This window comes from Crocuta crocuta, unplaced genomic scaffold (genome assembly GCF_008692635.1).
Source record: "Crocuta crocuta isolate KB4526 unplaced genomic scaffold, BGI_CrCroc_1.0 scaffold348, whole genome shotgun sequence".
In the NCBI taxonomy this organism is placed as follows: domain Eukaryota; kingdom Metazoa; phylum Chordata; class Mammalia; order Carnivora; family Hyaenidae; genus Crocuta; species Crocuta crocuta.
In genome coordinates, this window is record NW_027529573.1 from 7,271,336 (window position 1) to 7,296,297 (window position 24,962).

At 34.8% G+C, this 24,962-nt stretch overlaps 1 protein-coding gene across 4 annotated transcripts in view; it reads right to left on the bottom strand.

The window, feature by feature from the left end:
* CTNNA2 (catenin alpha 2) overlaps positions 1–24,962 on the bottom strand; it is a 957,624-nt gene that overhangs the window by 43,954 nt on the left and 888,708 nt on the right. For all 4 annotated transcript variants that reach the window (XM_077761685.1, XM_077761684.1, XM_077761683.1 and 1 more), the window contains exons 14-15: positions 21,709–21,890; positions 3,126–3,231 (exon numbers count right to left, since the gene is read on the bottom strand). In XM_077761685.1, the coding sequence (XP_077617811.1) occupies positions 3,126–3,231; positions 21,709–21,890 (288 nt within the window). The remainder of the gene's footprint in view (positions 1–3,125; positions 3,232–21,708; positions 21,891–24,962) is intronic.

Genomic DNA, 24,962 nt, shown 5'->3' on the forward strand with positions numbered 1-24,962 from the left:
GGTTTTTTTTTTTTTTTTTTTTTTACCAACTGCATTTATCAAGAAAGAATCCCACAGAGACTGTTTTAGCTTTCTACGAGTCCTTAATACTGTAATATTTATCCTACTCTGGAGACCCATATACTGAAAGGAATTAACTTTAAAATGATATCTCCCTTGAGGGCTGACAAGGCTTTCCACACAAATACCTTGCAGCAAATTAAACTCGAAGTTCTATCTCAATGGAACAGTAATTAAAAATGCAACAGTCCGTAAAAAGTTTATATTGCTTGTGTATCTCAAATCTTCATAAAAATATTTTCAGGCAAAATAAAGGCAACAAATCCACTTCTTGGTAATGTTCATTCTATTCCATTATTTAAAACACACATAAAAGCATGATGGACCAGTAAAAATAATTCTTATATCATGGAAATTGGTGCAGATTTTGAGAAAGAAATGTCCCATTCAGATAAAACATTAGCAAAAATTGCAGCTGCTTCACAGCTGATGACCGTGAACATGCCACCAAGAGAGGGTTATATTTAACCCTTAACTGTTTATTTTAAGTCATCAAAGAATAGCATTTAAATATTTTGTCATTTAATTTCTTTTTAAAAAATTTATTTTTTAAATGTTTATATATTTATTTTGAGAGAGAGAGAAAGAATGAACATGTCAGGGGGAGCAGAGAGAGAGAGGGAGAGAAAGAAAATCTCAAGCAGGCTTCATATTGTCAATGCAGAGCCCTTAGTAGGGCTCAATCCCATGAACTGTGAGATCATGACCTGAACTGAAATCAAGACTCAGACACTTGACCAACTGAGCCACTCAGGCACCCCAAAATACTTTGTCATTTAATTTCAAAATACATCTAGAATCTTGGGATTTGTGTGTGTGCACGTGTGGTGTCTTTTCCATATTATCAAAACTGTCTGGGGCTATGAGTCGAGTTGCATAATTGTTGGAAACAAAGGTCCAAAAATTAAAAAGCAAAAAACAAGAACTCAAGGAACTTAAATACACTTAAAAATAATTTAAATTGATTGAGATTCAGAGTTTAATGGAAAAGCCATCCAAACTCCATTTACTTTCACTTCTGGAAAGATGTCCTTCCTCACAAAAGTCTTTTCAGAACCTCCAACCAATCTCTTCTCACTCCATTCATCCCGAGTGCCCTGAACATCTGTGTGGAAATTCTTTCCTGGCTGGAACATTTTTGTTTGCATACATGCTTGCATATTTTAAAGCACATTAACTGCATTATCTCTCTTCTCTTTTCCATGAACTTTCTGGGATACAGACAGAACTCTATAGAGATCAGCTCAATTTATACTGCAAACTGCAGGAAGCCTGGTAGTTGATATTGTCCTGAAATTAGCAACTTAGTAGTGGTTTGGTGTTCAATCCATACAAATTTTAGGGGATAGTCAAATGGTGGTAATATTTAATGAATTCTCTTTACTATTAAGTGTTTCTCCAAAATTTAAATTTTTTAAACATTTATTTATTTTGGGAGGGAGAGAGATTGAGTGAGCAAGTGGGTGGAGGGGCAGAGAGAAAGAGAAGAGAGAGAATTCTAACCAGCCTCTGCGCCATCAGCTTAGAGCCTGATGAGAGGCTTGATCTCACGAACCATGAGATCATGACCTGAGCCGAAACCAAGGGTCAGACACTTACCTAAGTGAGCCACTGAGGCACCTCTCTCAAAAATATAAAAGCAAGCAAAAAGACATTCCCATCATATATGTAAAAAAATTAAAATGAGAGAATCTGCTGGCATATTTTAAGTGTAATCTCAATTATTTAATCATGTGTTTTCAGTATTTAGAAGATAAGTGGATTTGGTATTGACCTCTGAGGGATTCTAGAATCTGGGATATTGAAGACAGCAAGTATTTAGGGGAACAGCCAAATATTAAGGAATGAAGGAAGAAAACAATAATAAGCAACTCAAAAATTATAGGAGACTTTAGATAGGGCCATCTAAAGAGGAGGAACAATCCTATGTCTCTCAGTGTCTCCAGAGAGCATCACTGCATTGGAGTCTAGTAAGCAATTTCATGCTCATAATGTTGTATCCATATAAATAACAGTTTATGTCATATTTCCAATTTCAGAATCTTATTTTATATTTTAAGACATTTTCCTTTTAAAATAGTTCAAACTGTAAACCACTGTTATTTAAAAGGGTAAGTATCAGGGGCGCCTGGGTGGCTTAGTCGGTTAAGCGTCCGACTTTCGCTTAGGTCATGATCTCGCGGTTCGTGGGTTCGGACCCCGCGTTGGGCCCTGTGCTGACTGCCAGCTCAGAGCCTGGAAGCCTGTTTCAGTCTGTGACTCCCTCTCTCTCTGACCCTCCCCTGCTCACGCTGTCTCTCTCTCTCTCTCTCTCTCTCTCTCCTAGAAATAAATAAAAAACATTAAAAAAAATAAATAAAAGGGTAAGAATCAGTACCTGTACAAGTCTACTGTTTAAAGTACCCTTATAAGGAATGGAACATTATTGCAACTAGACATACTTAGAACAGGATTTTGGAGTTCCAGTTTAAGCCACAAAACATGAAAAGTGTGGAGATATACCCAAATATTCAGGTGAGATTGAGAATGACTTTTATGTATCTAACTTCAGTATGAAAGCACAAAGGATACTTTCAGAATTTTTTTTTCTCTGCAATGCCTTTAAATCCAGATGAAAATAAAGCAAAAATCTGGAGGTTCCTGATTATGAAGATTAACTCCATTTATGCTAGAGCATTATTGAGAATTATCAAGAGCATCATTACAGTAAGATCAATATGAAATAACAAGAGTTAAAGTTTTTTCTCTTTCTACTTATGCAGTGTATCTGACTTGCTGAATCAGGGTAGCCAGCATAAGCCATTCTTTGGGGGTTATGTCTCTTAAGTAGCGAGTACTCTTCTTTCTGAAGGAGTATTGGTCATAGGCCTTATGAGTCGCTCCTGAACTGAACCCACTTTGCCATGAGGTCAGTCTCAGCAAAGTTAGAGGCCAGTTTGTAAACCGTAAGTGATTACAATTCATTCTTCAGAGGCATTTTATAGAGTACATAAAAACCATTACAGAACCCAAGTGCTAATTAATGATACTGCACAGCATGTGTCTGCTCTTCCCTCTTGTATTACCTGATCAGCCACAGCGCGGGCTAATTTGTCCATTCGAGAACCTGCTTCGGCAATTTTCTTGGCAGCATTAATAACATCAGATGTATTTTTCAGTGGCCCTTTGCCTCTGAAACAACATATATAACATTATTAGCAATTCACTTTTAACAAGAAATTAAAAAAAAAAAAACTACCAAATTGTTTGTCCAGGACTCTGTTTTTGTATTTGATTTTGCTCTGGCAGAGTAGAGGAATTTTGAATATTTTCCGGATTCACTTCAGTTTCTGTGTTAATAGCCCACTTTCCTTCCATTTACCTTTGGGGAATATTTTTCCCTATTTTGATGGGCATGCTCCTATTTTATTCTTTATATTAATTTCTTTGCTTTTAAACAGTGGTTCATTAAAAAAAGATGATCACTATGAAGGCAATGGGAATTTAATAATTAAAAGCTTACCATGTGCCTATGCTATTATATATACTACCTCACTTGTGTTCATTAAAACCCTCACAAGTAAGCATCATTATTCCCATTTTAGAGGAGAGGAAAATGGAATAAGTATTACTAACTCATCTAAGCTTTATAAAGGTCATAGTGTCAATTCTACATTTAAATCACAGTGTAGCCAAAGTGAATACACATGCATTGTCTTCCATACCATATCCAGCACTATATTGTATTAATTATATTTTTAAGTCTCTGACACTCTGAAAAGCAATGGTCTTTCATACATAACTGGGCACTGATCACCCAGAATATCAGAAATCCTTTGAGCTGTCACTCCCGTTGGCTTGCATGTTTCCAGTACTGACTTATGATAAAAACACACAGAACACTGTATGACAACGGAAGTCTTTATGCTTCCAAACCATTGTCCCATATTTTCACATAAGGTTTTCAATTTGGTGAACTGTTTAATATTACATGTATTTTAAATATTTAGTATAAAAGAAAAGGAAACTATGCTGCACCATAAATCTTTAAACAAAATGTAACATGTAACTTTTCTTTCTCTTTTCTTGAGAGGTAAATAAAACAATATGTTTATTCTTTTTTTTTTTTTAGCATTGTTACTTATTCTGTTCTCCTTATGTGCATCTAAAAATCAATGCAATTTTTAAGGCTACAAAATTACATTCCTATAGTTAGAAATGTGGTGAGATGTGGAGAAAAACTACTCAGAAGTGACTTATTTAGAACACATAGGGACATATACAGTGGCTATGACTGCCATTGTTATATAATAGCATTTTATAAAATAGAAGACTAAAAATAAAAAAGACTTCAGAAAATAAATGTAAATGAAGGGTATTCTGTTCATTTCCCCCACAAATTTCCCTTTTGGCATTTTTTCACATTCATACTAAAACAAAAATGCATTATATTCATGTCAATGCTTAAACACACAGGCTGGTAAATTCAAAACTTAAGATATTTCATTTGCTGTGGTAACATTAATTCTTCCACAAAGGACAGTGATTTTTATGCAGTTGCTGCTTAGGTTTTTAAATATGACAGAGATTTTACATGTGAATTTTATGTAACATAAATAAGATTTTGTGACAATCTGGTTCCCATTTTCTAACATTAATTTTTTATTATCCATAAATAAACTGTTCTTTGTTTTTGCTCAATATTTTTTAAGGAAAATTTATATGCAGGCTCTCAGTGTTTAATACTGCTGTCACTATTACACATTTGTTCTGTAAATACCAGAACTTAGAATCTCTTCTTTTTAATAGTTTTACTGACACAATATTTGTTGTTACTTTTTGCCTTCAATCTTAACAAAGAGCTGCATGGTGCTTACATTTTTTTCTTACCAACAATCATGTGTTTATTTGTTTCAAGAATTTTAAAGGATTTGGGATAACGCTGCCTCATGAACTTTACATAACTTTCAACAGTTGATTGATTATGACAAAATATACTAAGTTAGTAAGGAATACTTATAGAGATGTACCTTTGCCTGAGGCTTAGACTCCCATCTTGTAGCTAAAGAATGATTAGAAGCTTGTCTTTTGTGACTACATAGGAAACACAGTTCTAAGACTAACTAGTATATTGCTACTTAAAATGTTTGAGACTAGAGCTCATTTTGTAGACTCAGTTCAAATTCTTAGAGTCCCAAGCTGGTGATAAGAATGTATTTCAGTCAACTAGACAGCGAAATAGAACTTTTGAGATCATCAAATATTTCTTTATTTTCTAGTTGAGGAAACTGAAACCCAAGGAGGAAGGGTCAGTGACATTCCCAGGATGATACTGGCAGAGACAGTGATACACAAAAAGAGAATTAGGGTTGGGACCTCTGTGTCCTGAATCACAACTTAATACTCCTTTTGCTATGTATGGTTCATTCTTATAAGAATGCTAAAGTAGTGATCTCAGAGGAAAACAAATGGCCTTCACTGTAGACATGAATTTACAAGACATAATGAAACAATAATTACCTGACTCAAACATTTACAAAGAAGCAGCAGGAAAAAAAAAAAAACTAACAAAATTACAAGAAGAGATTAATAATTTAGAAAATAATGAAACATGGGAAATAAGTCTAAAATAGGGTCCATCCCCCCAAAAAAGCAAAACTGAAGTAAAAAATAGAATTAGATTGCTATCAAATAATAAAATAAAGGAGAAAATAAACATTTAAAAGTAAAAAGGTAACTGTGAATGACCTTAGAAAGCATAAAATTAAGAGTATCATAAAACTACTTTCCTCAGTACATGTAAATATATTTGAGAACCTGGAGGACACAACTTTCTAGGAAAATATAATTTACCAATCCTAACAATAAAGGAGATTTTGAAAAAACTTAGAGTCTGATTTCCTGTTTATAGAAATAAACAAGGCTGTTAAAGACAAAGCTAGTCAAAAAATCAGTCAATCCAGATGGTGTCTCAGAGAAATTCACTAAACCTTTAAAAAGAGGATAATCCCAACACTATTTAAACTCTTCCAGAATACAGGAAGAAAGTCCTCAAATACAGTTTCATGAAGTAATATTGATATTGTGAGAAGTGGTAATTACAAACTACTTAAGGATGCATATTCAGGTAGTAAAACTATTTTTTAACGGAATAAAAAGAAGAAAAAGCAAAGAAGTAAAGGAAGTGGCAATTGAATGCTACAGTGGGTTTGAACATTAGCTGCTGTTAAATTTGCAGGAATTTGGTGACTTGGTTGACATGCTGGTAGCTTGAAATCTGCTAAGATGAGAGTACTTCATCTGTGAAAATCAGCAAATGCTGCATAATTGAGGGGTCCCTTCCATCCCCAAGAATCAGCACACCACTGCCCAAACTCAAAGTAATAGCTAGCAACCAGTTGAAAGAAAAGGGTACTGTGATCTGCCAGAGGTAAATGGGGGCATGTGGAGCTGGGTGATGGTTATGTTCACAATACAGGTTATGTTCACAATAATGTTCAAGCTGTATATTCATATCCTGAACTTTTCTGTGCGTATATATCAATCATTTAAATATTTATTCATTTAGGTTTCTGTCCCTCTGATGGATATGAAATAATTTCATTTTCATTTTCTTGATGACAGAGGAGGCTGGGTTTCTTTTTATCATTTATTGGTAATATTAATCATATATTCTTTTTTCTGAGTTAATATAAGGTTTTTTTGCATATTTTTCCAACGACTTATTTATTTTTACCCAAATTGCTATCTAAATTATTTAGGTACTTTGGGTTCTAATCTTCTGTTATTTATTTATGTTTCAATTTACTTCTAGGCTTAGGCTGTATGTTTACTGTCATTATAGCTTTTCATTATAAATTTTAATTTCATTGGGTAAAATGTGTAAATCATTTCTACTAGAGTTTGTGCTTTCATTTATTCCTTAAGAAGTTCTTCCTTGCTGGAGGGGTTAACACTATGGTGGTAATCATTTTGCAGTATATATGTGTATCAAATCAACAGATAGTACACCTTAAATGTATGTACACAATGTTATATGTCAATTATATATAAATAAAGTTGGAAAGTAAAAGTTTATCCTTACCTCAAGATCATAAATATTGTCTCCAATTTTAGACTAAAATTTTAAACTTTTCTTTTCATATTCAGATGTTAAATCCACATGCAGTTTCTTTTTGTATTTAAGGTGAGGTAGAAATCACACTCTTACTTCACTTTTTCATACCAGGAACCAAATGTCCCTGGACCATTGATTGAAAAGTGAATTTTTTCCTCTATAGTCTTAAATTTAAATTATATACCCTTTTTATTTTAAAATTCTGCAGGAATAAATGCATTACCTTAAAATGTAAATATAAGCCCACAAATATGTGGTCAGTTAACTTGTGACAAAGCAGCCAATAATATCCAATGGGGGAACAGACAGTCTCTTCAATAAATGCTGTTGGAAAACTGGACAGTCACATGCAAAAGAATGAAACTGGTCCATTATCTTATGCCATACATAAAAATCAACTCAAAATGGATCAAAGACTTGAAACTAAGACCTAAAACCATGGAAACCCTGAGAGAAAACATGGTAATAAGCAACTTAACACTGGTCTCGAAGATTTATTGGATTTGACACCAAAAGCAAAGGCAGCAAAAACAAAAATAAACAGGTAGGATGATCTCAAGCTGAAAAGCTCTACACAGTAAAAGAAACTGTCAACAAAATGAAAAGGCAACATACGAAATGCAAATCATATATCTAATAAAGGGTTATATCCAAAATATATTTTAAAAACTCACACAACTTAGTAGCGAAAAGACAAATAATCCAATTTATAAAATGAGCAAAGTATCTGAATAGGCATTTTCCAGAGAAGATAAACAATGGGCAATGGGAGCCTAAAAAGTGTTAAGCACCACTAATCATCAGGGAAATGCAAATCAAAACCACAATGAGAAATCAGCTTATACTTGTTAGAATGGCTATTGTCAAAAAGACAGGAAACAACAAGTTTTGGTGAGATTGAAAAGGGAACTGTTGTGCACTGTTGGTCAGAATGTAAAATTTGCGTAGCCATTATATATAATAGTATGGAGGCTCCATGAAAAATTAAAAGTAGAATTCATATAATCCAGCTAATTTTTCTTTTGGTTATTTATGCAAAGAAAATGAAAACACTGACTCAAAGAGATACATGCATCTTCATGTTTGCTGCATCATTATTTGCAATAGCCAAGATGTGAAAACCTAAGGGTTTTGAGAGAAGAATGGATAAAGTGATTATATTTATATATTTTTTAAAATTTAATTTTATTATAGTTTATTTTATTATTATTATTTTTACAAATAGTTTATTGTCAGACTGGTTTCCATATAATACCCAGTGCTGATCCCCACAAGTGCCCCCCTCCATGCCCATCCCCCCTCCCCCCCACATCCATCAGTCCCCAGTTTTTGTCAGCATTCAAGAGTCTCTCATGGTTTGCCTCTCTTCCTTTCCCCCACCATTTCCCCCCTTCTTCTTCCCCATTGTCCTCCATTAAGTTCCTCCTAATCCTCTTATACGTGCAAACATATGATATTTGTCCTTATTTATAAAGGAATGTGATTCATCCCTACAGGGATGAAATCTTGCCATCTGTGACAACATGGTTGAACTTTGAGAGTACTAAGCTAAGTAAAATAAGTCAGACAGAGAAAGACATATACCACATAAGCTCACTTATAGGAGTAATCTAAAACAAAACAAAACCCAAACAAACAAAACCAATCAACCAACCAAGCAGAAATATTCAAACTAATGGATACAGAGAACAAATTGGTGGTCACTAGAGGGCAAGGGTGATAGAGGTATTGGAAGGTAAGAGGCAGGCAGGCAGGCATTGAAGTGGGAGAAGGAGGGGTATCTGGGTGGCTCAACTGGTTAAGAGTTTGACTTCAGCTAAGGTGATGATCTTGCAGTTTGTGAGTTCAAGCCCCTCTTCAGGCTCTGTGCTATACTGACAGCTCAGAGCTCAGAGCCTGGGGCCTGTTTCTGATTCTGTGTCTCTGTCTCTCTGTCTCTACCCCACCCCTACTCTCACTCTGTCTGTCTCTCTGTCTCTCTCTCTCAAAAATAAGACTTTTAAAATTTTTAAAAAAGAGAGAAGTAAATTAAAAAAGACAAACTCCCAGCTGTAAAATACATAAGTCATGGGTATATAATAATAATAATAATAATAATATATAACTGTATATTTGAAAGTTACTAAGAAAATAAATCTTGAAAGTTTTCATCAATGGAAAAAATTTATAACTATGTATGATGATGGATGTTAACTAGATGTATCATTTCACAATATACATGAATATCAAATTTTAAAATGTAAACATAAAGATAGAAAGCATTATAATTACCCAGAAAAGTAAAATTAAAAAACTCATAAATACTAAATAAAAGAGTCTAGATATTCAGAAGTACTTTAGGTACTAAAGTGAAGCTAAGGCTGTGTTCATCCTTATTGCTTCATGAAAATGAACTAAGAACTGAATTAAGAATTAATTTGAAACCCAAAAGCAAACCACCATAAATACAGCTAAAAGATTATCAACATGGGTGTCACAAGACCATTTAATAGGAAAAGAACAGTGTTTTCAACAAATATTGCTTAGAGAACTTGATATGCACACGTAAAACAAAACAAAACAAAACAAAACCCTGATGTGGGACCTTTAGCTTATACCATATAAAAAATTAACTTGAAATTGATCAAAGACCTTAATGTAAGTGCTAAACTATAAAACAATATAGGAAAACATGGAAACTTCCTGACATTGGATTTGGCAACTATTTGTTACATTATGATACCAAGAACACATGTAATTAAAAAAAAAACAGGTAAATTTGACTACATCAAAATTTTAAAAACATTTGTTCATTAAAGATAACACAACAGAGTAAAAAGGAAACCTGTAACCTGTAGAATCAGAGAAAATATTTATAAAGTCTATATCTAACAAGGAGTTAATATCTGTAACATATAAAAAGTCTTACAATTCAACACCAAAATAAATCAATCTGATTTAAAAAATATGGGCAAAGGCCTTGAATATACATTCCTCTAAAAAATACATAAATACAATGGGTAATCAGTACATGAAAAGATATTCAACATCATTAATTATTAGGGAATGCAAATCAAAACAAGTGAGATACCATCTCACACTCATTAAGATGGCTATTATAAAAACAAAGAACAAAACAAAGGCAGAAAATAGAAAGTACTGGCAAGTATGTCAAGAAGTTAGAACCCTTGTGCACTGTTGATGAGAATATAAATGATGCAGCTGCTATACAGGACAGTCATTCTTGAAATATTAAACATTAAATATTGTATTATCCAGCAATGCTAAGGATAGTATATACCTCAAGGAACTGAAAACAGGGTCTCAAGAAGAAAACTGGACACCCGCATTTATAGCTTTATTTACAGTAGCCAGAAGCAATCTATGTTACACAGAAATGAATGGATAAACAAAATATGCTACATACATAAAATATTATTTAGTCTTAAAAAGGAATGAAAGTCTTACACAAGCTACACAATATGGAGAAACCTTGAGAACATTATGCTAAGCATTATCAAAAGACAAATGCTGTGTGTTTCCACCTATCTGAGATACTTAGAGTAGTCAAATTTATAGAGACAAGAAAGAGAATGGTGGTTGCTTGAGGCAGAGGAGAGACAAGAATGAGGAGCTGGTGTTCAATGTTACAGAGTTTCTGTTGGGGAAAATTAAAAAAAAATCTAGAGATTGATGGTGGTGATGGTTATACAACAATATAAATGTATTTAATACCACAGAATAAAATGGTGAATTTTATTTCATGCATTCTTTACCACAATAAAAACCAACAAAATAGCCACATGTGGCTAGTGGCTGCTGTATTTGACAGCACAGGTCTAAGTGAACCATAGTCATCTGAATAATGTGAAGTGGATACAGAAAAAAGAAACAGATGGCAACCAGAAAAAATTTTTTAAAAATCAGTCCTAGAAAAGAGAAGATACGAAATTTGAGTCTTCCTATCAGTCAAAAGAAATGTTGACAAAGGAACTGGCCCCATTGTCTGTATAGCATCTAGTCTCAAAATGATGACTTACACTTTTGTATTTCCCTACTTTAAAGAGATTTGCTATTTTAGGCATGTTAAAAGGTGCTTTGAGGAATCTTGTGATCTTAAAGATAGATACCATAATATTGTACCATCTGGGACATGTTTTTAGTTTTTGTGTTTTTTTGGGAGGGGAATGGAAAGAACATCAAGTCATAGAATTGGCTCTGCCATATAGATTCATGTAACCTTTTCTATTATTATAACATGTCATTCTTATATAAGGGTCAATATTTGTAAGCTCTCCCAGGAAGTGACCACTCAAAAGAGAAAGAGAGAAAGAGAGAGAGACATGGAAAACTATTACTACATCACTGGTATCTACATGTACCAATGAATTCACATTTACTTCATGAAAAGGTAATAGGTGTTAATGTGATAAATCTATGTGGAACCACATTTTGAGTTAATGTACTCAGTACCAGAATTCTGAAATTCTGAGTTATTCCAAATTAAAAGGTTTATTTGCTATAGTTTTCTCAATACCTCTAACTTGTCAATATACTGTGATTCTCCACTAATGATATAAAGTACATAGGACTGTATTGCAAATATACTCCATGATAGAAGCTTCTTTCAAGAACCAGAGCTCAAAAAACATGCTTGGAAAATATCATCTTCACCTATCAATCAGCTGATGCAGTACGAGAAGAAACAGCATAGTAGATAGGTGGAATGAATCTGGGGAATAATGAGGAATCAGGGAGACTATAGGAGCATGACTTGAACTCTTCAAGGAAATAATTTGTCTTATGATTTTGATGTTAAAATAAAAATATATACAAAACTGAGACGTCTGAGGTCAGTAAAGACAGGCCTTGAGTTCTGGTCTAAGATCATGTTGCAAGAAAGACCTTGAACTCACCTCCTCCATGGTGTCTTGGTGCCCTGGCTGGCCTATCACCTCAGAGAGTTTTGGACCCGTAGCTCACACCAGTCCAAGATGTCTCACCAAAGTAGCCCTAGTGTGATGCATACTACGACACCCTTGGTCAGTGTGCACTCTTTACCCAAGTGATACAGGTACAAAGCAGCCTAGAACACTCCAGGCTTGCACCCCTTTGGCTTGGTCAGGATACCCCAGGCACAGAACACTCTGACATCTCCTGGCTCAAGTCCACTTTAGGTATGGCTGCCTCATCAAGTAACTCATTCTAGGAACCCTGCTCATGCCCACCTCAGCTCCAGATGCTGAATCAGGGGACTCCCTGCACTAAGCACCCCAAAGTACCCCAGCTGCACTGCTTCAGCTTCAGTTGTCCTACTTGGGTGTTCTCTGCATGGAAAGCCCCAAGAACTCCCAGCTTGAACCCACTTCAGCTTCAGCTCTTCTGCCAGGATGCCTTATGCATAGCCCACACCTACTTCAACTCTGGCCATTGGACCAGAGGAGCCCCAGCATGGAGTTCTCCAAGACCCTTACCCTTCACCGACCACAGCTGTAGCCTGCCAGCCAAAGTCACCTAACATACACAGTTGAAACAGGATAAACATACATAAGGCCATCCCTTCACATTTAGAAGAAGTAGCTATTCTGCAAAATTCATAGAAATAAACACAGAAAGTCAAGCTTAATGAGGAAACAGAGGAATCTCCAAATAAAAGAACAATACAAAACCTCAGAAAAAGTCTAAATGAAATAGAAATAACCAATATACCTTATAAAGAGTTCAAAGTAGTGGCCACTTCACATGAGAGAGAAGAGTGAAAAAACTTAGTGAGAACTTCAACAAAGAGAAAATTTTAAAAAGAACCAGAGTGAAGAATACAAAAACCAAAATGAAAAATACACTAGAGGGAATCAACAGTGGATAAGAGGATACAGAAGAATAGGTTAGGGATCTAAAAGATAGTATTGGAAAGCAACCAAGCTAAATAGCAAAAGAATAAATAAAATTAAAATTAGAATTAAAAAAAAATGAAATTATGCTAAGGGATCACTTTAACAATACAAAGTGAACACACATTTGCATTACAGAGGACCCAGAGGGAGAAGAGAGAGACAGAAAGGGACAGATAACTTATGTGAAGACATAATTGAAAACTTTTCTAACCTGGAGAAAGAAGCAGACAATCAGGTACAGGAAGCAGAGAGAGGTCCAAACAAGATGAACCCAAGGAGACCCATACCATTGCATATAATAATTAAAATACTAAAGACTAAAGAAAAAGAGAAAAATTTAAGGCAGCAAAGGAGAATCAAATAGTAACACACAAAATAAACCCTCTAAGCCTATCAGCTGCTTTTTCAGCAGAAACTTTGTAGACCAGAGGGCAGTGTCATGATATATTCAAAATGCTGAAAGGAAAAAAAAAAAACCTACAACAAAGAAGACCAGGGAAAGTTATCATTCAGAATTAAATGAGAGATAAAAATTTCCCACATAAAAATTAAAAGAATCCATCACCACTAAAACAACCTTACAAGATGTGTTAAAGAAGTTTCTTTAAATGGAAAAGAAAAAGCCATAATTGGAAGAAAATTATAAGAAACATTTCAATAGCAAAAGCAAACATACACTAGGAAAGTAGGTCAATCACTTATAAAGCTAATATGAAGGTTAAAAGACAAAAAGTAGTCCAAACAATTGTATGTTAAAAATTAGTTATAAGGAACTGAAGCACAAGAAAAATATCTGAAAACACCCCAAATACATGGAGGTTAAATAACATGCTACTAAACAGCCAGGGAAGAAAAAATAAAAAAGGTACATGGAAACAAATGAAATGAAAACACAACAGTACAAAACTTTAGGAATGCTGCAAAGCAGTGCTAAAAGGAACATTATAGCAATACAGGCTGACCTCAAGAAACAGTATCTCAAATAAACAACCTAACCTTATACCTAAAGGAGCTAGTGAATAAACAAAACCTAAAACCAGCAGAAGGAAGGAAATAAATGATATGCAAACAATAAACAAACAAATAAATAAAATATCAATGAAAGGAGGCAATTCCTTGAAACCAAACCAAAACAAAAACAGTCAATAAAACTGATAAACCTCTAGCAAGACTTATCAAGAAAAAGAGAAAGGGTCAAAAAAATAAAATCACAAATGGGAGAGGACAAATAGCAACCAATATCACAAAAATATATAAAATTATAAAAGAATACTATGAAATATATGTCAGCAAATTGGATGATCTAGAAGAAATTTATAAATTCCTAGAAACACATAAACTACAAAACTGAAACAGGAAGAATTAGAAAATTCAAGCAAACTGATAACCAGTAAAGAAATTGAATAAGTAATCCAAAAACTCTCCCAAAAACAAAAGTCTAGGACCAGATGACTTCACATTCAATTCTACCAAACATTTATAGAGGAGTTAATATCTACCCATTCTTCTCAAACTATTCTAAAAAATAGAAAAGGAAGGAAAACTTCCAAATTTATTCTGTGAGTCTAGTAATACCCTGATACAGAAACTAGATAAAGACACCACTAAGAAAGAGAACTACAGGCCAAGATACAAAAATCCTCAACATAGCACCAGCAAACTGAGTAGAACAACACATTAAAAAAATCATTCACCACAATCAAGTGGGATTTATTCCTACATTGCAAGAGTGGTTCAATATTCACAAGTCAATCAATGTGATTTATCACATCAATAAGAGAAAGGATAAGAACCATACAATTATTTCAATAGATGCAGAGAAAGCATTTGACAAAGTAAAACATCTATTCATGGTAAAAACCCTCAACAAGTAGATTTAGAGGGAACATACCTCGAGATAGTAAAGGCAGTTATGAAAAAACCACAGCTAACATTATCCTCAATGGGGAAAAACTGAGAGCTTTTTCCCTAACGTCAGCATGAAGGCAAGGATGTCCGCTGTCACCACTTTTATTCGACATACTACTGGAAGTCCTAGCCTCAGTAATTAAACAACAGAAAGACCAAATTGGCAAGGGAGATATAAAACATTCACTATTTGCAAATGATGTGATACTCTATATAGAAAACCCAAAAGACTCCAACAGTAAATTGCTAGAACTGATAAATTCAGTAAAGTCACAGGATACAACACCAATGTACAGAATTTGGTTGCATTTCTGAACACCAATAATGAAGCAGTAGAAAGCGAAATTAAGTAAACAATCCCATTTACAACTGCACCAAAAATAACAAGATACCTAGGAGTAAACCTAAGCAAAGAGGTGAAAGACATCTACAAAAACAATAAAAGAAATTGAACACAACAAATCAAAAGACATCTATGCTCATGAAATGGAAGAACACATTTTGCTGAAGTTTCTATACTACCCAAAGCAATCTACATATTTAATGCAATCCTGATCAAAATACCAAATGCAGTTTTTTCAGAGAGCTAGAACAAACAATCCTAAAATATGTATGGAACCACTAAAGTCCTGGAATAGCCAAAGCATCCTTGAAAAAGAAAAGCTGAGCTAGAACCATCACAATTTTGGACTTCAAGTCCAGAAGTCCATATTACCAAACTGTAGTAATCAAAACAGTATGATACTGGCATATAAATAGACAAATAAATCATATAACAAAATAAAAATCCCAAAATGAACTGACAACTATATGGTCAATTAATCTTCAACAAAGCAGGAAAGAATGTCCTATGGGGGAAAAACACTCTTCAACAAATGGTGTTGGGAAAATTGGACCACTTTCTGACACCATACACAAAAATCAATTAAAAATGGATTAAAAACTTAAATGTACATGGCAATGAGAAAGAATGAAATCTGGCCATTTGTAGCAAAATGGATGGAACTGGAGGGTATTATGTTAAGTGAAATAAGTTAGGCAGAGAAAGACAGATACTATATGTTTTCACTTATATGTGGATCAGGAGAAACTTAACAGAGGACCATGGGGGAGGGGAAGGGGAAAAATAGTTACAGAGAGAGGGAGGCAAACCATAAGAGACTCTTAAATACTGAGAACTGAGAGTTGATGGGGGTGAGGAGAGGGGAAGGGTGGTGATGGACATGAAGGAGGGCACTTGTTGGGATGAGCATTGGGTGTTGTGTGGAACCCAATTTGACAATAAAGTATATTTTTTAAAAAAACGTAAATGTAGATGTGGTACTTAAGACCATAAAATTCTGAAAGACAACACAGACAGTGACTTCTTTGACATTGGTCATAGCAACTTTTTTCTAAATAGACCCCCTCAGGCAAGGGAAACAAAAACAAAAATAAATTATTTGGACTTTATCAAAATAAAAACAATCAACAAAACTAAAAGACAACCTACAGATTGGGAGAAAGTATTTGCAAATGACATTTCTGATAAAGGGTTAGTATCCAAAATAAAGAACTTCTATAACTCAACATCCAAGAAAGAAATACTCCAATTAACAAATGGGCAGAGGACTTGAATACACATTTTTCCAAAGAAGGCATACAGATGAACAACAGACACAATTCCATTTATAATTGCACTGAATAGAATACAATACCTAGAAATAAACTTAAGTAAGGAGCTAAAAGACTGGTACTGTGAAATCTATAAAATAATGAAGAAAAAAACTTGAAAATGCCACATATGAATGAAGAGATAAACTATTCTCATGGATTCGAAGAATTGATATTGTTAAAATGTCCACAATACCCAAAGCAATCTGCTGATTCAAGGCAATCTTATTCAAAACACCAATATTATTTTTCACAGAACTGGAAAAAAAATAATTCTAAAATTTGTATAGAACCACAATAGACCCTGGATAATCAAAGCAATCTTGAGAAACAAAAAACAAGCTGGAGGTATCACAATCATTGATTTCTAGCTATATTACAAAGCTATAGTAATCAAATGTATGGTATTGGCACAAAAATGGACTCATACATCAATTGAACAGAGAGTCCAGAAATAGACCCATGCTTATATAGTCAATTAATACGCAAAGGCAGGGAGCAGATATTGGGGAATATATTGGAGAAAAATGGTCTTCAATAAATAGTTCTGTGAAAACTAAATAGCTATGTGCAAAACAATGAAAAAGGCCCAGTTTCTTACACCATACATAAAAACAAACTCAAAGTGGATCCCAGACCTAAATGTGAGACATGAAACCATCAAACCCCTAGAAGAAAACATAGGCAGTAATTTCTCCAACACTGGCCTTGGCAACATTTTTCTAGTTATGTCTCCTCAGGCAAGGGAAATAAAAGCAAACATAAACTATTGTGACTACACCAAAAAAAAATCATTTGGGGCATCTGGGTGGCTCAGTTGGTTAAGCCTCTGACACCTATTTTGGTTCAGGTCATGATCTCATGGTTAGTGAGATCAGAGCCCAGTACCAGGCTCTGTGCTGATGGTGAGGAGCCTGCTTGAGGTTCTGTCTCTTTCTCTCTGCCCCTCCCTGACCCCCTCTCTCTCTCTTTCTCTCAAAACAAATAAACTTAAAAAAAAATCCTCTGTACAGTGAAGGAAACTATCAAACAAACAATCAAAAAAACCCTACTGAATAGGAGAAGATATTTGCAAATGATACATCCAGTAAGGGGTTAATATCCAAAATATATAAAGAACTCATACAACTTAAACACTAAAAAAACCAAACAGTCCAAATAAAAAATGGGTAGAGGACTTTTTAAAAAAATGTTTATTTTTAGAGAGACAGAGTACAAGTGGGTGAGGGCAGAGAGGAAGAGAGACAAAGAATCTGAAGCATGCTCCAGGTTTTGAACTTTTAGTACATAGCCCAATGTGGACTTGAACTCATGAACTAAGAGATCATGACCTGAGCTGAAGTCAGATGCTTAACGAACTGAGCCACCCAGGAGCCCCAATTTTTTAAAGATGTACAAATGGCCAACAGAGACATGAAAAAATGTTCCCTATCAGTAATATTCAGAGTAATGGAAACCCAAACCACAATAAGATATAACCCAACACCTATCAGAATGACTTGAATCAGAAAGACTAGAAATAAAAAGTGTTGGCTTTGATGTGGAAAAAAGGAACCTTTGTGTGCTGTTGGTGGGAATGTAAATTGGTATAGCCACTACAGAAAACAGTATGGATATTTCTTTAAAAATCACAAATAGACATACCCTATGGTCCTGTAATTTTCCTACTGGGTATTTACCCAAAGAAAATGAAAATAGTAATTCAGAATGGTATATGCATTCCTATGTTTACTGCAACACTATTTGTAACAGCCATGATATGGAAGCAACCCAAGCATCCATCAAAAGATGAATGGATAAAGAATATGTGATACACACACACACACACACACACACACACACACACACTTAACAAAATAATCACAGACATAGAGAATAAAGTGATGGTTGCTAGAAGGGAGGTGAGATGGAGATACTGGTAAAATGGGTGAAGGGGAGTGGGAAACATGGGTTTCTAGTTATGGAATAAATAAATCATGGGGATGAAAGTCCGAGCATAGGGAATATAGTCAGTTGTACTGTAACAGCATTGTATGACAATAGATGATAGCTACACTTGTGATGCACATAGGATAAATACAGAATTGTCAAATCACCATGTTGTACACTTGAACTTAATAAAGTATCATGTGTCAACTATATTTCAATAAAAAAGTTTTTAAAAGGTAGGCAATGTATAGCAACCTCAGTACTTGTATTTTTTTCTATGAATAGAAGAGCTAATGAGAGTGTTGATGTAAAGGGAGGTAGACAGTTGCCTTCTAATGGCCAGATGTGACATGGAATGGACAGAAAAGACTCAAGGGATGGAATCAAAAATCTAGTCAAGCGATACCTAGACTGAGGTGCTGAGTGTCTGCATTAAAGCAGAAATGAAGTTTGGGGAAAATGGGGTGATTACATGTTTTCTGAGCCCAGTGCTCAGTATTTTACAGTTGACTGTACCCTGAAAGTTCCTTTTCTTCATCTAAATCCTTTTCCTTACAGATCAGACGTTACAGTTGGTCTCAAAAGACAGCTTTGTTCCTTGCTATACAATTAAACTTGGGTTTCTTTTCTGAGCTGCTGCCATCTGCACACCTTATGTTATTGAGACACAAGACTGGTACATGCTATTTCTTACTGACAATGACATCAGAAATATGGATTCACCCTCTGCAGGACAGTGCTTCTGCCACTGCCCATGAAATAGAAGTCAAGAACTGAACAGAAAAAAGACATGAGACATAATTAGTTTTATCCACCATGAAGAAGTTATTTCACAAATAATGAGGCAGAACCTCTCCAATTTTAATAATAATGAACTGTATATCATTGAGGTGACTGAATCAAATTAATGTTAGCTACTGATAAAAAATAACATGATAATAAATGCAAGGGTATTTTCCCCCAGATGCCATTTAAACATATGATTTGAGAAGAATCAAGTTTAAATTCCTAACCAGCTATCTTCTTTCCTTTAGAGAATATAGTACACAGGGCTCTTTACAGGTCAACAGCTGAAATTATTTCTTCCTGAAGTGGAAAATGTTAGGGCAACAATAATAATGATAATGCATATGGTTAAGTGTAGAAACTGAGGTAAGAGTCCATCAAAAAATGGCTCAAGTCAGCCTCGTCTTTGCTAAACAGGCTCTGCAGATGGAGACAGCGACAAATACTCACATTCTTGTGTTCTATTGCCAATTCACTCCCTCGTCTGTTTCTCTGGTCATTAATTACCAGGCTCCTCCCTTTGCCCTCACAAAGAAGCATTAAACTACTCATCAGACGGTAGGAAAAATAATAATCAGTGGCATCCTAGACATTTCATTACTCAAATAAGCATAAAATGATTATATGAAATCTCTAGGAAATTGAAGTGACCTTTTTTTTTACTTTTAAAACTATACTTTGACTAATAGAAAGTCTGTTTTATTTAACATCATCTAATAGGAGCCCCTCAAACATATCTCTCTTCCTTGACCACAGTTATATATAATCTAGAGCATTATAAAATGTTCTTCTGATCTAAACTAGCAATTTGACTAGATTCATTATTCACTTTGAACTAATAAGATTATTTTTACATGTGATGTTATTAACGGATTGCATAATATCCATCAGATAAAATACTAATACAACGTTGAAAGCAAGCAAATTAAGTCATCACAGGCCTAGGAAAGCAGTGACTGAGGCTGCCAGAATAGTCTGATTTGTAGTAAATTCATACTTCCATATGAAGTATAGCTTAAGTAGTGGCTCAGACTGTTTCTTCCTACTGTTATTTTTTGTGTGTTAAATAAATCTGTGAAGCCAACAAAGACTAACCAAATGTACAAATTTGAGCTTCTAATGAATACAATGACATTTAGAAGTCTCAAAGGTCACCCTCCTAACACTAAAGTAATTCCACTGAAGTCAAAAACAATTTAAAAATATTTAGAGAAAGGCCCAGGCAATGTCACTAGTATATATTGGCCAGAGGCAAAGGGTAAGGGGGATGAGGCAGAGATATTCCATATTTTATTATGTCAAATCAAGTGTAGCCTTCTCCTATTAGAAGCTATTTTTATTAAATAATTAAATAATTGTTTATAATTTCAATAATCATTAAAAATATTGTCACCCACAAGGTGATGTTTTGGCATTTCCATATATCTTACGTAGTTTTACCAACAAATACCATGTTCAATCATTAAAATATCTCTGCTCATGTATTTGCATTTCCCATGGAAAAAAATTATAATAAAGTGATAGCTTACTGTTGTATAGCAGCATAATTTACAACTGCTTTACCTCTTTGGATTTTAAAACTCTCCCTACGAAGTTTGTAAGAAAAGCATTATTTCCCCAATTTGCAAATAAACCAAGACAGGAAGAAGCTGGTCCCAAATCACCTGTATTCAGCTTCAAAATCCAGGGATTTTTTTCTTTGAGCTTTGCTCTCCCTTGATTTGCCCTTTGTGTAGTAGGAAGGGCAGAAATGTCACCTCCCTTTAAAGAGGAGATTAAAATTGCAGTGGCAGAAACAGCAATGACCCCGGTGAAGAAAAGCCTCCTGACAAAATTCTGACTGGTCTTTTGATTTATTAAAAGCACTGCTTAGAGCAAAAGGGAATAAAACTTATACAATTTTTAATTTCCTTTTCAAAATTATGGAATCAATCTGTTGAAACTGATTCTTATACGTAGGGGTAAAACATGAGCTGAGCTTAATGCTTGATCATGACTTAGCATTCAACATATTACATGTATATATTCCCACACATATGTATAGATGTACTTTTTTTTTCAAAAGGAATATAAACAAATCATCTTATCTTCAACACAGTATTTAAATACACTGCAAAACAGCATAGAACAAAAATGAATCACTCAACTCCCAAGGGTTAGATTTTATGACTGACTTAGGATAGATAATTAAAACAATGATAATCACAAAAATGAATCTGTCCTCCTTGACTATCTGCTAAGAATTAGGTCCACATCACTTTGACTTACACATGTAAATTTTATAATACCACTACCTTGCTTTGATGTAGTATTTTAATTTTTCAGCAGGCTCTCACATGCTAATGTACACTGTTACCCTTCTGGGTGTAATGAGAAAATCATCTTCCTGTCTCTGGGCCTCACCTTGTGAAGTCTGTCATTTCCATCATGATCATACACATCTGCTTGGCCAGCACAATTATATCATTGCCGCTGTCATCCCATTTGGCCACTTCGGCATCCAGCTTGCTTTTCTCTTGGTGGAATATCTCCACCTGCTCAGCTATTTTTGCCTTCTCCTCCTGCGGTAGTTGTGCCATGATGGCCTGTGTGGGTTACAGAAAAAGTGTGACTAATGATGACAAAGTAAATACAGACAGTAGGTTGACTCTGCCTTAAGTTAATGGCAGAGCCTGATACTGACGAGGTTTATAGGCTACCCCACCATTCCAGAAAAGTATGTTTTCTCCATCCCCAGGAAAGCAAAAGCAGAGAGTGGTAACGTCCCCAAAATCCCCATCCATATTCCTATACACACACAAAAATAGAGAGATCCAAAAGGTACGTGCACATTGACAGTAACAGAACTTCTGTGTTGCTTTGATGACATATGTTAGTTCAAAAGAATCTATTCCTGTCAATTTTTATATTTGGTCTCAGAAAACTTTTACCAGATGAAAGAATGCACCTCTTTCAACACTGAAATCTGTTCAGAGAAGAAAAGAAAAAGGAAAAAAGAAGGCTTTCTGTCACTGGAAAGGAGAAGAATTTTAAATAATTCACTGAGCATCTAAGTGGGGTGGAGAGACTTTCCATGAGTGTTAATGAAGGAATACATTATTAGATACTAAACAATCCCCTAACCCAAGGCATTTCAGGAATGGCATACCTGTTCCCAGCCCTCTTCCATCCCCCTATGGAAATTCTGAGATAACCATGGCTCCCTGCAGAGCCTATTAGTACATAGAAGTTATGATGGGATAAAATATAGGTTTAGGAAGTAAAGATCAGCTTTCAAAAGTTGCTTGGTAAGGAAATATAGAAAAGCAAGAACTACAGCTGATCTTCATTATTCACAGAATCTTTCTTTACAAATTTTTCTACTCTCTAAAATTTATTGGCAACCCAAAATCAATACTTGTGGTGCTTTTTGGTCATTCACAGACATGCAGACAGTTGCAAAAAATTGGATTCACCTGACAGGCCTATTCACAGATATGGTTGAACAAGAAATTCTCTGTCTTTGTTTCAGCACTGAACAAGGGGTCCCTTCTGTGGTCTATTTGGTGCCGTATTTTCCACATATTTGTACTTTTTATTGGTAATTTTGCTGTCTAACATAGCCCCCAACCATAGTGCTCAAATGCTCTCTAGTGTCCCAAAGCACAGAAAGGCTGCGATGTGCCTTATGGAGAAACATACATGTATTAGACAAGCTTCATTCAGGCATGAACTATAGTGTTCTTGGCCATGAGTTCCATGATAATGAATCAAAACTATAAAGCATCTGAAAGGAAGCATTCATTAAACAAGATTCTTTATTGATTGGTTGAAATAAAATGTTGAGAGTAGGAGTTCTGAGGAACCTAACACTTTATTTCCTCTAGAAGCCATGACTCCACAGTTTCTAATTAAGTGTTCATGGTGACTTTATAGAATATAAGTACCACAAATAAAGCCAATCAACTGTATTTGGTAAACACCATGTATGTAGCAAGCCCTGGATGCAATGTCTGGAATCATCTCATTGCATCTTCATAGAACCATGTGCAACCTGTTTCATAGAAAAGAGCATGTGGATAAGTATGACAGTACTAGTAACCCTCTGGTTCTGGGATATGTGTGTTCACCAATGAGAGCATGATTTGGGGAACTTAGAACTTTTGCAAAGGACAAGTAAAAATCACATATACAAGAAAACTCTGCTTCCTAAATTTTAAAGTTCCTCCCAATATAAACGAACTGTTGGGAAGAAAGGTTGTTGATTTCTAATAAAATTATCAATGGACATGAGCTCAGAAAAACTGGGTTCAATGGGTTCTGTCAGTGACTTAGGTTAAGACCTAATTGCTATTGGATCATATCCTTAACTTCTTCAGATCTAAGAACAGTAAAAAATTACCTTCGAGTATTACGGTGGACAGCAAATGAAATAACAAAGGTGTTGTGTTTTGTCCAAAAAACCAAATGAAAGTATCTATGGGATTATTGTTAATATATTACAATCATGCCTATATTAGTTTTCCTTTCTAGCTACCCTTTAAGCTCATTACTTAGTTGCCATGAAAGAGAAGGGATGGGCCCAGAGTCTATGTGGCTATAAATAGAAGATTGACATGATTCCTTGAGTACAGAAATGTATGCCAGGTACTGTGCTAAGAGGCTTTTGTATGAAAAAAAAAAAAAAACCCAAAAAACAAAAAAAACCCTCCTAATCTAATCATTCTACCAGATTAATACTATTATTACTCCTATTCTGTTAATGATGACACTAAGACCCAGAGAAATTAAATTCTCAATATTATACAACTAATAAGCTGTATATATAGGATTCAAACCCAGGTCCACTAACACCATGCTTCACTACTGTGCACAGGTGGATCACTGTGCACACCATACAGGTTAGACACTACACAATAATCCCATTCCAGTGGGGCAAGTATTGCTGAAATCACAAGCATTGTTCACTAGGATGAACAACCTAGAGATGAGGCTTTATCTGCCAGAGTAAGGTATGTCTTTGTCTGATTTACATAAAGGCACCCTCAGATTAGCAGCTGAAGAGATACATCTTACTAATACACAGCCATGTTTACTAACTTCAATGCATGGACATGTGTGACTTTATATAACCAGCATGTGAGTGTCTGTATGCGTATGCAAGTGTGCATGTGCATATACACAAATTACAAGCCATATTTAAAAAGTCAGACTGGTATAAATACCATATGGTTAAAATATTCCAAACACTGTATTTTTGAAAAATATTTTAAAGCACTTTAAAAACTATCAGAAAAGGTGGTTAATATACCAAAGAGTTGATTATAAATTCAAATATGAAATACTGTACTAATAACAAGGCAGAGATAGGTCTGGATTTGCAGAAGTTAAATATGCCCTTTTTTCCTGAAGCATCCCTGTCTGATGATCTGATCTCTTCTAGAATAATTTTTCACCCTCATACAAAACTGATATTCATGTTTTACTTAGACCTCAGAAGTCCTAACCAGCATCATGTAAATCATCCATTAGCTGCTTTTCTGTAGAAGAATCTGTAAAACTTACCCACCAGATCTCCAGACTCTATATTCAAAGATTTTATTTTTTTTTAATGTTTTATTTATTTCTAGGAGAGAGAGAGACAGCGTGAGCAGGGGAGGGTCAGAGAGAGAGGGAGT